Below are 14,225 nucleotides of genomic sequence, written 5' to 3' on the forward strand. Positions count from 1 at the left end.
TTTGTAAAACACAGGATAATATATTCTATATTCTCACACCTCCGCTCAAACTCAAGGTGTTTTAGCAGAAAACACTGAGAGTTTGCTAAGAAGAAACTGAAACCGAGCGGTAGTGTGAGTCTTGGTGAAGAAGTTCGCAAGTTGCAAAGCCGAAGGAATGAAAGGAAGCGAGATAGAGGCAGACTGCAGATGCTGGCGAACAAAGTGACAATCAATCTCAATATGTTTCGTCCGCTCATGAAAGACAGTATTGTGGGCAATCTGAACAGCACTGCGGTTGTTACAATAGAGAGATGCCGGAGAAGACTGAGAGACACCCAAATCAGACAAGAGACAACGAAGCTAAACAATTTCAGCAGTGGCATGAGCCATAGCACGATACTCAGCTTCAGCAGTAGAGCGAGCAACGACTGATTGTTTCTTGCTTTTTCAAGAGATCAAGGAATCTCCAAGAAACATACAGAAACCAAATGTAGACTTACGATCAGTAACATCACCGGCCCAATCAGAGTCAGCATAAGCCACCAAGTCCAAAGAGGAAGTAGAGGACAACAATAAGCCCTGAAAGATGGTACTCCTGAGATAGCGAAGAATGCGAATCAAAGCAGCCTAATGGGTAAAGCGAGGAGCAGAAATGAACTGACTAACCACATGAACAGCATAAGCAAGATCAGGGCGAGTGACAGTCAAATAAACTAAACAACCCACAAGCTCGCAATATAAAGTGGGATCCTCCAAAGGGACACCATCAATAGAGTTAAGCTTCACGTTAAGCTCAATAGGTGTATCAGAAACCTTAGTATCAGTAAGACCAGCACGATGAATGACTTCATTAGCATACTTAGCTTGAGACAAAAAATAGCCTTTGGGAGAAGAAGCAACCTCAATACCAAGAAAATACCGTAATGGACCTAGATCCTTCATTTCAAAGGTGCGAAAGAGATGCTGCTTGACCTCAGAGATAGCAGAAGAGTTTGAGCCAGTGATAATCATATCATCCGCATAGAGTAAGAGAGCAACAAAACCAGCCGAGGTATGTCGCAGAAATAAAGCAGAGTTGGAAGTAGAAGGATGAAACCCGAACTCGGTAACAACAGTCTGAAATTGATCATACCAAGCACGAGGAGACTGCTTTAGACCATACAGAGCACGCCGAAGACGACAAACTTGACCAGAGGGATGGTGAAGGCCAGGGGGAGGACGCATGTAAACCTCCTCAGTGAGATGGCCATTAAGAAAAGCATTATTAACATCTATTTGATAAAGAGGCCAAGAACGAACAGCAGCAACAAAGATCAAAGTACGAACAGTAGTCATTTTGGTAATAGGAGCAAATGTCTCCTCATAATCAATACTATACTTTTGAGAGAAACCTTTGGCAACTAGACGAGCTTTGTAACGCTCAAGAGAACCATCAGAATGAGTCTTGACTTTATAGACCCATTTGCAACCAACCAGGTTCTTATCAGCAGGCAAAGGAACCAACTCCCAAGTACTAGTTTTTTGTAAAGCAGACAACTCATCCTCCATAGCTTGAACCCAATGAGGATCTTGATAGGCCTCCTTGTAAGACTGAGGTTCTACAAAAGGGTGAATAGCAGACAAAAAGGTACGATAGGAAGTAGAAAAACAAGTATTAGACCAACCCAACCTGTTTGGAGGATGACGTGCTCGAGAAGGATATCGGTGTGCAGTAGGATCAGGGTCGTTAGAAGTAGAGGGAGCAGCAGCAGGGGCAGAGGCAACTGGTGGAGGAGGAGTCTTGCGACGAGAATAAACTAACAACGGAGGAGGAGAAGAAGCCGAGGGAAGAGAAGAAACCGAAGAAGGAGAAGCAGCTAGAGGTATAGGAGGAGAAGATGGAACAAGCTCAGAAGGAACAGTGGAGATGTACTCATCGGACGAGACCTCTGAAGGAAATGGGTCAATGTGAACCAAATCCTCTTTGGAAACTGGAGCAGTGAGAGGGGGAAGCTGGAAGTAAGATAGACGTTCAAGAAAGGCAACATGACGGGAGACATAAAGACGACGGGAAACAGGGTCGTAACACCGATAACCTTTATGAGTAGGACTATAACCCAAAAAGACACAGAGGACAGACCGGGCACTAAGTTTGGTCCTATCTTTGCGGGAAAGAAGAACAAAAAAGGCAGACCCAAACACACGAAGGAGGGAATAGTTAGGAATTTGGGAGAACAAAGCCTCATAAGGAGACCGACCGGAAAGAAGGAGAGTAGGCATGTGGTTGAGAAGAAAAGCAGCAGTAAGAACTGCCTCCCCCCAGAATGGAGTCGGAACTGAGGCAGAGAGAAGAAAAGACCTAGCGGTCTCAAGAAGATGACGGTGTTTACGTTCGGCTCGACCATTTTGGGCAGGTGTATCTGTACAGGAAGTTTGGTGAATGGTACCCAAATTGGCCAAATACTCACAGAACTCGTTTTTAAAATATTCCCCACCCAAGTCAGACCGTAACACTTTAATTGTAGACCCAAACTGAGTAGTAATCATAGATTGAAAAGTACGGTATATCTGATAGAAATCGGACTTATGAGTCATAAGATAAACCCAAGTGTAACGGGTGCAGTCATCAGCAAATGACACAGTATGCAGAATCCCCTTTGGTGAGAACAGGAGAAGGGCCCCAAACATCAGTATGAACTAAAGAAAACGGTGTATCAGATATAGAAGTATTTTTATGAAAAGGTAAGGCTGACATTTTGGCAAGTTTACACCCCCGATATTCATCAATTTGACTAGGAGAAACTTTACTCAACAATCCTGACTGAGCTAAAGACCGTAAGCGGTCAACAGACAAATGACTGAGACGAGAATGCCATAAGTAAAACTGACTCGACTGAGAATCTAATTGAAACGAGGAAAGTGCAGCTGGAGAGGTGGATAAGGAGAGATGCAAACTTTCAACCACATAGAGATCTCCAATTCTACGGCTGGTCCCAATCTGCTTCTTGGACACTCGATCCTGCACACAACAGACAGAAGAGGAAAAGAGAACATCAAAACCACAAACGCATCAAGTTGACTGATAGATAACAAACTGACAGATAACTGAGGAACATAAAAAACAGAAGGAATAGTAATAGCAGACATGGCAGAGGGTAAGACAGACCTAACAGACAGAACAGACATACCAGATCCATTAGCAGCATTGACAGTAATAAGAAAGGAAGGAGGAGTACAATTTTGAAGTAAGGAGAGATGGGGAGTCATATGATGAGAAGCACCAGAGTAAAAAATCCAAACAGACGAAGAAATACCTGAAAAAGAACCAAGCAAACCTGAATGAAGAGAGGAAATAATTGAGGCAAATGGGGACGGCTGGGAGGTAGACAATATATGCTGAAGCTGACTAATCTGAGTAGTTAAGGAAGCCAAGTCAGGATCAGGAGCTGGAGCGGATGTAGTATAGGCAACGGGATCAGGAGCTGGAGACATCGTAATAACCAGAGAGAAAAGTGAAAGGGACTGATGGGGCAAAGTGTAATAATCAAAATCTGAGGGGTCAAACTATAATAACATGGAACTTGTTTGGGCCAAACAAGAATAAACAACTGGGTCAAGAGTCGATCCACACAGACAGAGAGACAAGAGTCGAAGTCGACTCTGGAGCAAACAAGAGTCGAAGTCAACTGAGAGACAAGAGTCGAAGTCGAAGCCGATCAAGAGGAACATGGGCAGACAACTCTTCGATCGTGTGAATCGATGCAGGAAAGAACTCGGGATGTCGACTGCAGAGGGGTTACGAACCAGACTGGAGAACCCACGACTCACGACTTCAGAGACGAAGTTGAGAGAGACCGAACCTGAGGTTGCGAATCAAAAGACGACTCGATCAGAGAGACTGAACGAACCATACCCAATCTCAAACCAGATGGGTCGCATGAATTCGGAAGGCTGAAACAAAGAACTCAACGAGGCAGAGAAGCTTTGACAATGGCTGCTAGGGTTTCGAACCATGCTCTGATACTATGTAAAATTCCTGAAAGTTTTTCTCTATATTCAATTGTATCAAAGATTACAATCAGACCTTAGATTATATAGCCCTAAATCCTAAACCAAAAAGGAAAATACAAATACTATAAATACAATTATAATTATGGTCTCGTTTGGGAAGTGGCTATTTTAGTAGGCTATTTGGCTTTTTGGCTATTTTAGTAAGCTATTTTAGTTTTTGTGTTTGGGAAGTTGAGATGAATTTTATTTGAGTTGTTGTATTGAAAAATGTGTTGAAATGATGTTTGAAATTAGAATGACAAATTTGTCCCTAAAAATATATTTTTTTAAATTGTTGTCAAGGGATAAAACCGTAATTTACCATTGATGGAACAAATTTTGTAGCTGACAGTGTAGGCACACAGTCTACACTGCCGGCTGTGCAGCCTCTTTTTTTTTTTTTTTTTTTTTGAAAAACAAGCAACAGTGGGCTTTTTGGCTACAAGGCTATTTTAGGCTATAATAGCCGCCCAAACCACTTCCCAAACAGCCCCTATGTCTCTAACAGGATTCTAACACAATCATGCCTCTAATAGGACTCTAATTTGTAAAACACAGGATAATAAACACAGGATAATATATTCTATATTCTCACATTAATAACCTTGAGGTTATGATTTCAAGTTTTGGAACCACCACTTTGTGTATTATGCCAAAGATTAGGTGTGTACTCAATCTTTTCCCCTTCAAACACACATTAATGTGTACTAATTGGGCGTTATTTTTTATTTGGTGTTTAAAACCATGTGCTAGCTTGCTTTGTCCTGTCCTTTTTCTTCTCTTTCCTTTTTTTAATTTTTTATATTATTCTGTCCCCATGCTATTGCAATATTGATTTTGAGTGTTATTACACTTCTCATTTGCAGGGAGCTTTCTATCTCTTCCTTGATTTCAGCTCCTACTACGGAGCAGAGGCTGAAGGCTTTGGTATGATCAAAGATTCAGAATCTCTATGCCGCTATTTGCTGGACAAGGCCCAGGTAATCTTTCAAGGGTTGCCGTGTCATAATCAAATGAAAAGAAAGTAGAAAGAGATGTAAATTGAATAACATTTAAGGGAATGTAGAAAGTAGGTCAGGAAGAACTCACAAGTAGATGAATTAGACCTAAGCGCTGGACAGTGCTATAAACTCTCTTTTCGCATCTACTCATTAATTTATCTGGGTATAAAAACATGGTCGAAAGCGGTGAAGTTCATTTCTTGCTTTTACTTCACATTATTATTATTATTATTTATAATAATGACTTAAGGTTACGATTCTCAGGTGGCTCTTGTCCCAGGAGATGCATTTGGGGATGACAGCTGCATTCGCATCTCGTATGCAGCATCTCTTTCCAGCCTAGAGGCTGCAGTGGACCGAATTAAGAAAGCATTAATCACTCTTTGACCTGCTATCCCTGTTTAACTTAGAGACTAGCTATCATAAGTTATTCTTCTTGTACTCATTTTCAGATCCAAAATGTGTATTTTGTGGTTAATTCATATTATATAATGAATAAAACTTGGGGATAGTTAATGTCATTCCATGAATAAAAGTCCGGGACCTCATATTCCATAACCTATTTCAATCAATCCGCGCTTGCTATTGTACTCGTTATAATCAAGTAGAGACGTTGGAAGACTAGTACACTGGTAAAAGTGGGGTATATTTTTAAAATACTTTTTGTAATTTGATGATTAAAAATTTGTTTTTCTCTCTTTTAGATGAACATTATTATTAGATATTTAAATTTATTTATTTTTATATATATTTAGGGGTCTTTTTTGCAGATGATATCATGCTAGTGGATGAGACTAGAGAAGGAGTTAACACAAAATTAGAGATTTGAAGAAAACCTCTTGAATCTAAAGGATTTCGGATAAGTAGAACTAAGACAGAGTACATGGAGTGTAAATTTAGTAATAGTAACAATGAAAGCAGGGGAGAAGTAAAAATTGAGAACCAAGAACTGTCTATGAGTAAACATTTTCTTTATTTAGGGTCGATTATCACAAGAGTGAGGGAGATTGATGCGGATGTGGCCCATAGGATTAATTTGAGATGGTGCAAGTAGAGAAGTGTGTCTGGGGTACTATACTATAAACGAATACCCACTAGACTAAAAAGTAAGTTTTATAGAACGATTATTAGACCAATGATGTTGTATGGGACGCAGTGTTGGGCTTCCAAGAAATAACATGTAGATAAGATGAGTGTTGCTGAAATGAGGATGCTAAGGTGGATGTGTGGCAAGACTAGACAAGACAAGATAGAATTATGAATGAGTGTATTCGAGAATGGGTACGAGTAGTACCGATAGAAGATAAGTTAAGGGAGAATTGATTGAGATGATTTGGTTATGCTCAACGGAGACCAACAGAGGTAGTAGTGAAGAGATGCGATACTGTAACGGTAGATGGAAGTGTTAGGGGACGGGGTATGCGTAGATTAACGTTGGCTAGCGTTTTAAATAGAGACATGGATATACTTAATTTGACTAACGAAATGATCTTTGATAGGGTCGTGTGGAGAAGAAGGATTCATGTATCTGAGCTCATTTGATGGGACTTAAGGCTTGGTTTGGTTTATGTATTTAGGAGTCTAATTGATATTTTGAGCATAGTTTGGAAAATAAATTGAAATTTCAATTGAAGTTTCGGTGCCATATATAACTAATAGTTGGGGTAAAATTGATCTAAGAATGAATAATTTTAAGTATAAAATTGATATTATTAAAAGAACAGATGTCGAATTAGTTTTTAAGTGATAATTTGAATGATAAAATGGAATTTTCTCATAAAGATTTGATCTTCACCAAGTCTTTCTGACTCACAAGTTATGAGTCGCTTGGCAGAAAGAAGCTACCTAATTATTTTTTATTTTTATGGTATACCTCAATGAAAGCAATTTTACTATTTCTTTAGGTGTGAGTGTAGTAAAAAGAGAAATCTAAAATATGAAGGACAATGTTGAATAAAATGACAACGATAATGATTTGTTATTAATGAAAAGTGACAATTAACACAGCAAAAATTAGTTAAGATGTTGAATTGAATGATAATGATAATGATTTTTATTAATGAAAAGTGACAATTAAAACAGAGTACAAATTAGTTAAGATAAAATTATTTGCTACCTTTTTAGAACACCAAGTGACTATTTTGTTCACAAATTACTAAACAATATATATTCTTATTTTTTATTATTATTATTTTTTTTGTGTCAACAGAAAATTGTGAGTCTCACTTTTGCATCATGACAACTCTCCTAAAACCACTTGTTCATTTCTAGTTAAGAGTTAGAAAGAAATTGAAATTGAAATTGAAATTTGAAATTTGAACATGTGCTTGGACATAAAACAATTGGAAATGATTTTTTTATTGAATTGGTTGTGTTGTGTCGCGTGGTTTATCATTGGCCATTTTCTTGATTGGCTTGGAGTCTGTTTTTATTATTATTATTATTATTATTATTTTATTTTTTTTTAATTTTTAATACTAAGTTCTATTACAAGATCAAGATGTGTTCAACATATTAGTCATTGTCCTTTTTTTTAATTTATTTTTTATTTTTTAGAACCAGTAAAACAGATTATATATTAATAAAAAGGATATAAGTTTAGATACAAAACAATCACAAAACGCAAAAGAACTAAGCCACGAACATATAACTAACCTGAGCTATTAATTATTAATTATATGCAAGAGTTTGTACTTAATTAATTCAGAATAAAGGCAATTTGGAAGCTGTGATATATATGTAGGGAAATGTTATAGTACACACCTTTAAAGGGAGTACCACATGTAAGATATATTATTTGTGAGTTTGATTATCACAAATGGTATAATTAAATACTATGAGAGTTATACTAAAAAAAAAACTGAGTTATAAACAAACATCACATGAGATAAAATCAATTACTCTTTGATCATAACCAAAATAATATTATAACCAATATCACAATATGTCATAACTAACAACACGATAGTTCATAACTAACAACACAAATGCCGTAACTGAATGTGCATACGATACACATCCCAAAAGAATTTCCCCCTGATCAAGAAGTAATAGATTTTTTTTTTTTTTTTTTTTAAAAGAAAGGGCTAAGTTGTAATTTCAATAGCTCATTTTTATTTTTTCACAACCATCCTTTTACACGGAGTGAGCTATTATAGCTCCCAAAAAGGATAAATTGTGTTTTGCAAAATGGATATAGAAGAATTATTTGGGTTTGATCTGTGCAATAAACTTTAAATTTTAATTTGTTTAATTTAAATCTTAATATTCTAAACTAGTAATAAGTTTAACCATCTATCCATCTCCGTTAATTTTTTTAATATAAAATAAATGTGACATTCCATCATTTGATATTTCAACTTAGTATTAAAATCAACCTCTACTCTTCCCCCACTAGTACTACCATCATCTCCTTACCCACAACTAGGATTGCAAACGAGATGAATCAAGCCAAGCCAAGAGAAGATGTGTTTGAGCTTGGCTAGCAAAGAATTAGTTGAGCTCAAATCGAGCTTACACTTAGCTCATCAAGCATTTAAGAAACTCGACTCAAGTTTACTCCATTACACATCCGAGTTGAACTTGAGCTCAAACTTGAAAAAAAAAAAAATTCAAACTTTAATTAATTTGAATATTTAAAAAAAAAGAAAAAAAAGAAGAGAAAATCAATTTACAATTTACATGCCTTTAGGCGAAAATCTCACTTTTTTTTTTTTGATCGGCAAAAAGAATACTTTATTGATGGAAAAACAAAGATTACATCAATAAAGGGGAGCTTGGAGCTAAAAACAAGCTCCAACCTCCAAGTTGGTGAGGAACCAACGAGCCAACAAAACAAAGGAAAAAAAACAAGGAAAACCAAAACAGAACAGATAGCCCACATTTGAAGCACCAATAACACCAAAACCAGAGCAGACAACACAGCCCACAGTTGAAGCACCAATCAGATGAGGACCTGCAGTTAGTTAGCAACCAAGACAGAACAGATAGCCATGCTTTAAACCAACATTGCAGCAGGATAGATCAGAAACAGCAGCATTCCTACAAACTGATTAAGTACAGCAGCATCAGCAGTTCACCCACCAAGATTGTTAGCTCAACACATCTGCAGTTCACTACTACAGCCCTACAAAACAGATCATCCTCTGCAACAGTTGCACCAAAACAGAATCAGTCAGAAACAGCAGTACACAGGTTATAACCTCAGGGCAGTAGGCAGAATTTCACATTTTGCAAATTATACACCAGATCATCAACAGAATAGCAAAAAGAAGGACTAAAGGCCCTGAACCACATTGCAACCCGTGTTTTGATAAGATCACACAACTTTCCAAAATCCAACTGTGACTCGTTAAAGATGATTTCATTCCGTAGCTTCCATAACGACCAAAGCACTGCCAGTGGAATTATCTTCCAAATTACCTTCAATCTGTTTTTGCATCTAAACCCAGCCCACCAATGAATAAGACCCACCACTGACCCTGGCTGTACCCATGATACGCCCCACCATCCAATAATATTAGACCAAACTCTCCAACTAAATGAACAACACAGCAGCACATGGGATATAGTTTCCCTTTCCTTTCTGCAGAATACACAATTAACATCAGAGTTGGGACTTAGGATTCGAATACTTTGCAGATATGTAGAAGTCTTGATCCTCCCTTTCCATGCTAGCCAAGCAAAAATTGCGCTTTCGGAGGTGCTGCATTCTTCCAAATGAGCTCCACCACTTGTGTAGGCATGGTAGTTGTTAACTCACTCCACTTGTACACAGACGAAACGGTAAATATTCCAGATCTGTCCGCAGCCCAAGACAACCCATCTACCACCCCGTACCTAAGCTCTGGAGCAGTTTGTAACAACTCCTTCATTTTCCTCAATTCTTCAACTTCCTATTGAAACAATGCTCTTCTGAAAGACAAGTCCCACCCCCCACTACCAGTACTCGTACTCTTAATTACTGCCACTGATACCCCTTGCTGCATAGACACAGAGTATAATCTAGGGAATAGGTTCTTTAAACAGTCACCACCAACCCATTGATCCAGCCAAAAACTTATGAGCCTCCCATCCCCAATGGTGATCTTTGAGTTGGCCTTAAGTACCTCCAACAGCTGTGGACACTTAAGAGCCACCTTCAAAATATCCCTCCATACCATAGAATATCTGGAATTTACATCTTGAGCTGGCCACCTAGATCCACCATTATGTGGGTACTTGCTGATAATCACTTTTTTCCAAATAGATTCAGATTCACTCCCAAACCTCCACCACCATTTGAGAAGAAGACATTCATTCATGGTTCTCACCTTTCTAATACCTAGACCCCCGTTACTCTTGCTTTGAGTAATTTCTTCCCATTTTACCATATGTATTTTCCTTCTAAGTTCATCACCCCCCCACAAAAATCTGGACTGAATTTTATCAATTTCTTTGGCTACCCCTTCAGGCATTCTAAACAAGGATAAATAAAACACTGGTAGTGAAGATAGCACAGACTTGATCATTGTCAACCGACCAGCGAAGGAAAGAAGCCTACGCTTCCATGAAGCAAGCTTTGATTTGAATTGATCTATGATAGGTTGCCAAGACCTTCTCCTCCTTGGATTAGCCCCCAATGGCATCCCTAAATACTTCAAAGGTAATTTGTGATGCAGACAATTCAGTATGGCAGCAAAATCTTTGGTAAGGTCTTCATTAATACCAACACCGCACACTACACTTTTGTGATAGTTTATCTTCAACCCAGACAAGATTTCAAAGCATCTCAATATTCTTTTGATATTAAGCACCTCCTCCCTCCTTGCCTCACAAAACAAGATTGTGTCATCGGCAAATTGTAGGTGGGTAATAGTAAGATCATTAGAACCAACTGATGCACCCTTGATTAGTCCAGCCTGGACAGCTCTATGCAACAGAATATTAAGACCCTCAGCTACAATGTTAAATAAAAAGGGGGATAAAGGATCACCTTGTCTGAGACCCCTTTGAGGACTAAACTCAGCTGTAGGTGATCCATTCACCAGAATAGAGATTTTGGCAGTTGAGACACATTCCTTCATCCATCTGATCCATTTTGCACCAAAACCAAAATTTGATAATATGGAGAATAGAAACCCCCAATTTATTGAATCATATGCTTTCTCGAAGTCAAGCTTTAATACAACACCTTTCTTTTGCTTCTTCTTCCAATCATCAACAATCTCATTAGCAATCAGAATACCATCAAGGATGCTTCTACCCCCTATAAAAGCTGATTGAGACTCACTAATGATCCTTGTTAAAACATTTTTGAGTCTACTAGATAACACTTTGGAGAGCACTTTGTACAATGATCCAATAAGACTGATTGGCCTAAAATCACTAAGAGAATAGGGATTTTCATTCTTAGGAATCAAGGCAACAAAGGAGCTATTAATACCAAAGACCAGCTTAGAGTTAGTATGAAACTCACTCATGAACTTCATCACATCCCCTTTAATTATATGCCAACATTTCTGGAACATCAAAAGGTTAAATCCATCCGGGCCAGGGGCCTTATTTCCATCACAACTCTTAATAGCTGCCATAACTTCATTTTCTGTGAACTCAGCTTCCAAAGCAACACGCTCCTCTTCTTCCCCAATCGACTTAAAAGGACCATTTAAACTTGGCCTATCAAACCATGATTCTGAAAACTGCCTCTGAAAGTGATTAAGCACTTCTGTTCTAATTTCCTTAGGGTCTTCAGTGAAGACCCCATTAACCTCAATTGAGCAAAGTGCATTCCGATTCCTTCTCGTGGAGGCCATGATATGGAAAAATTTAGTATTTCTATCGCCTTTTAGTGACCAGTTAGCTCTCGACTTTTGTAACCATACCCATTCAACCATTTTACTCAAATTCCATGCTTCGCCTTTTAATTCCCTAAATTTAGATCTCTCTGTCTCAGTGAGTACTCTTTGCTCAGTTAACAAATCCAAGTCATGTATCTCCTCCTCCAGTTGCTTTAGCTTTGAATCCACCTTACCAAACACCTCCAGGTTCCATTTTTTCAATGCTGCTTTAAGTAATCTCAATTTCTATAGGCATTTGAATCCAGCCCAACCACTGACATGAGATTCAGTCCAAACTTTCTGCACAAAGTTCTTAAACTTCGGATGAAGACACCATGCATTTAGAGACCTAAAAGGCTTTGGACCCCAATCTCTTTCATCTTCCATCATTAAAATAGGACAGTGGTCCGAGAGACTTCTTGGTAAACCCCACAGTTTAAAATTAAATTTTTGCAACCACTCTGGGCTGAGTAAAAATCTGTCCAGCCTGCTCCATTTGACACCATTCTGAGAATTACACCAAGTAAACTTTCTCCCCAACATTGGTAAGTCACACACTTCCAGGTTTTCGATTAGCTCATTAAAATCCTTCATACCGCCACATCTTTGGGAACAACCGACCCTCTCAGAATAAAACCGAATCTCATTAAAATCCCCCCCCCAAGCACCAAGGGTTAATAAAATTTCTCTTTAAATTCTTCAGAGTTTCCCATAGTCCCTTCCTCTTAACACCATCGGTCGGGCCATAGACATTGACAATAACACAAGCTATACTAGAAAATAGAGTGCCAGACAAAATGATAAAATACCTGTTACAGCAACAGTCCAGCATTTGAAAAGCTTGTGGATTCCAGACACACAGTAGTCCACCAGCTGCACCCTCTGAGTCCACCGCCATATACTCCATCTGATCCCCAGGCCAACAAGATCTGACAAATTCCTCAGTTATATCAGGTCTCTTAGTTTCCTGAAACAGTGCCATATCCACCTTCCTTTCGAAGAGAAGTTTTTTGATTTTTCTCTTTTTCATGGGCTTGCCTAGCCCTCTAACATTCCAAGATAAGATCTTCATTAACACCAATTTGCCCACCAAAAGCTCCACGGCAGATACATATTATTCTGCCTTGCTGCCCCTTTTACCCAGCACCTCCTTATCCTTAACTTCCAGTTCCATCAATTTGCTGATTACTTCCTCATCCTTACCTTTACATTTCAGCCCAAGCAGCTTCCCTATCTTCAGAGATGCTTCTGCCTCATTAAGAAGCAACTGGCTAGAGACTGATTTGCTGGCCATGGACAGTGAAATAGCTGCAGCTGCCGACCGAAAAATAGCTCCCTTCTTGAAATTCAACACTGATCCAACCCCTATTTGTATGTTTCCTTTTCTCTTCCTCTGGTATTTCACCATCCCTTTACCTTTCTCTTTTATGGTAGTCTTCCTCGTTTGATCTGCCACTGCCAGAGAACAAGTTGCTACACCGTAGGTCTCCTTTACCACACTGTCAAGAGCTTCTTTATCTTTGCTATTTTGGACTTCATCCTCCTCTATTAGCTGATCCTTTGGATCACTTAACTCTGAATATCTATGGCCCAGGTTGTTACCACACTGTAGGACATGGGCCTTATGTAATAACACCTCTAAGTTAAGCCCATGTGCATTTTTTTCTGGCCCACTAAGACTCTTCATAAAGCCTGAAGTAGCAACAACATCTGTTACAAGCTGGTTGCCTTCAATTTGAATCTGAATGGGAGTTGGCCCTGATTTGACTGACAGACATCCGCATGCTTCCCCTCCATCTCCAGGTTGCTTCGGCAGACAGTCCAGCTGCCCTATCGACATGATGGACTCCTCAACCCTAGATGTACTTAGCTCCCTCTGTTGACCATCAGTAGCCGTATGATCATCATTTCCTACCCTTAGCCCCTTTGCCCCCACAACATCTGTGTTATCCAGCTCACCACCACCGTGGCCCTCCACATCAGCTACATCTTCACCCTCTTTGCTCCCTACAACGGATCTCTGCTCTTGATCCTGCTCCTCACCATTTGAATTTGAATTTGCCATTTGGGTGATATACAAGTGAAGAACAGGTGGTAATCTCAGAGGTGATATACAAGCAATGTAAAGGCGAAAATCTCACTTGATTTTGTGTTTGGCCTATTTACTAAATAAACGAGTTGCTTTAACTAGTTTATTTGCAGCTCTACCCACTACCACCATAAAAGTTGGTTTTCAATGAAGTTGGAATTTGTACAAAACTTGAAGTTGATATTTTAAAGCTCAATAAATTGTTTTGTGTGATTTTTTTTAAAATTTATTTTTTATGTGAATTAGAAGGGATGACATTGGAATGGAAGGGAAGAGAAGGGGAGGAGAGGGATGGAGCTGGCATTG

General features: G+C 38.8%; 1 protein-coding gene across 8 annotated transcripts in view; it reads left to right on the forward strand.

The window, feature by feature from the left end:
• Positions 1-5,584, forward strand: part of LOC114322129 (bifunctional aspartate aminotransferase and glutamate/aspartate-prephenate aminotransferase) — a 30,627-nt gene extending 25,043 nt beyond the window's left edge. For 7 of the 8 annotated variants that reach the window (XR_014327866.1, XR_014327865.1, XM_082866829.1 and 4 more), the window contains 2 exons: positions 4,878-4,991; positions 5,277-5,584. Coding sequence is in view for 6 of the 8 variants with exons in the window: in XM_082866829.1 (XP_082722955.1) it covers positions 4,878-4,991; positions 5,277-5,399 (237 nt within the window). In the remaining 2 variants the exon portion in view is untranslated. Of the gene's footprint in view, positions 1-14; positions 2,996-4,877; positions 4,992-5,276 lie in introns of those variants that run through there. The other variant, XM_082866828.1, reaches the window with a different exon arrangement.
• Positions 5,585-14,225: the final 8,641 nt, after the last annotated feature.

Source organism: Camellia sinensis, chromosome 4 (assembly GCF_055761805.1).
Source record: "Camellia sinensis isolate YWXY chromosome 4, ASM5576180v1, whole genome shotgun sequence".
Classification (NCBI taxonomy): Eukaryota; Viridiplantae; Streptophyta; class Magnoliopsida; order Ericales; family Theaceae; genus Camellia; species Camellia sinensis.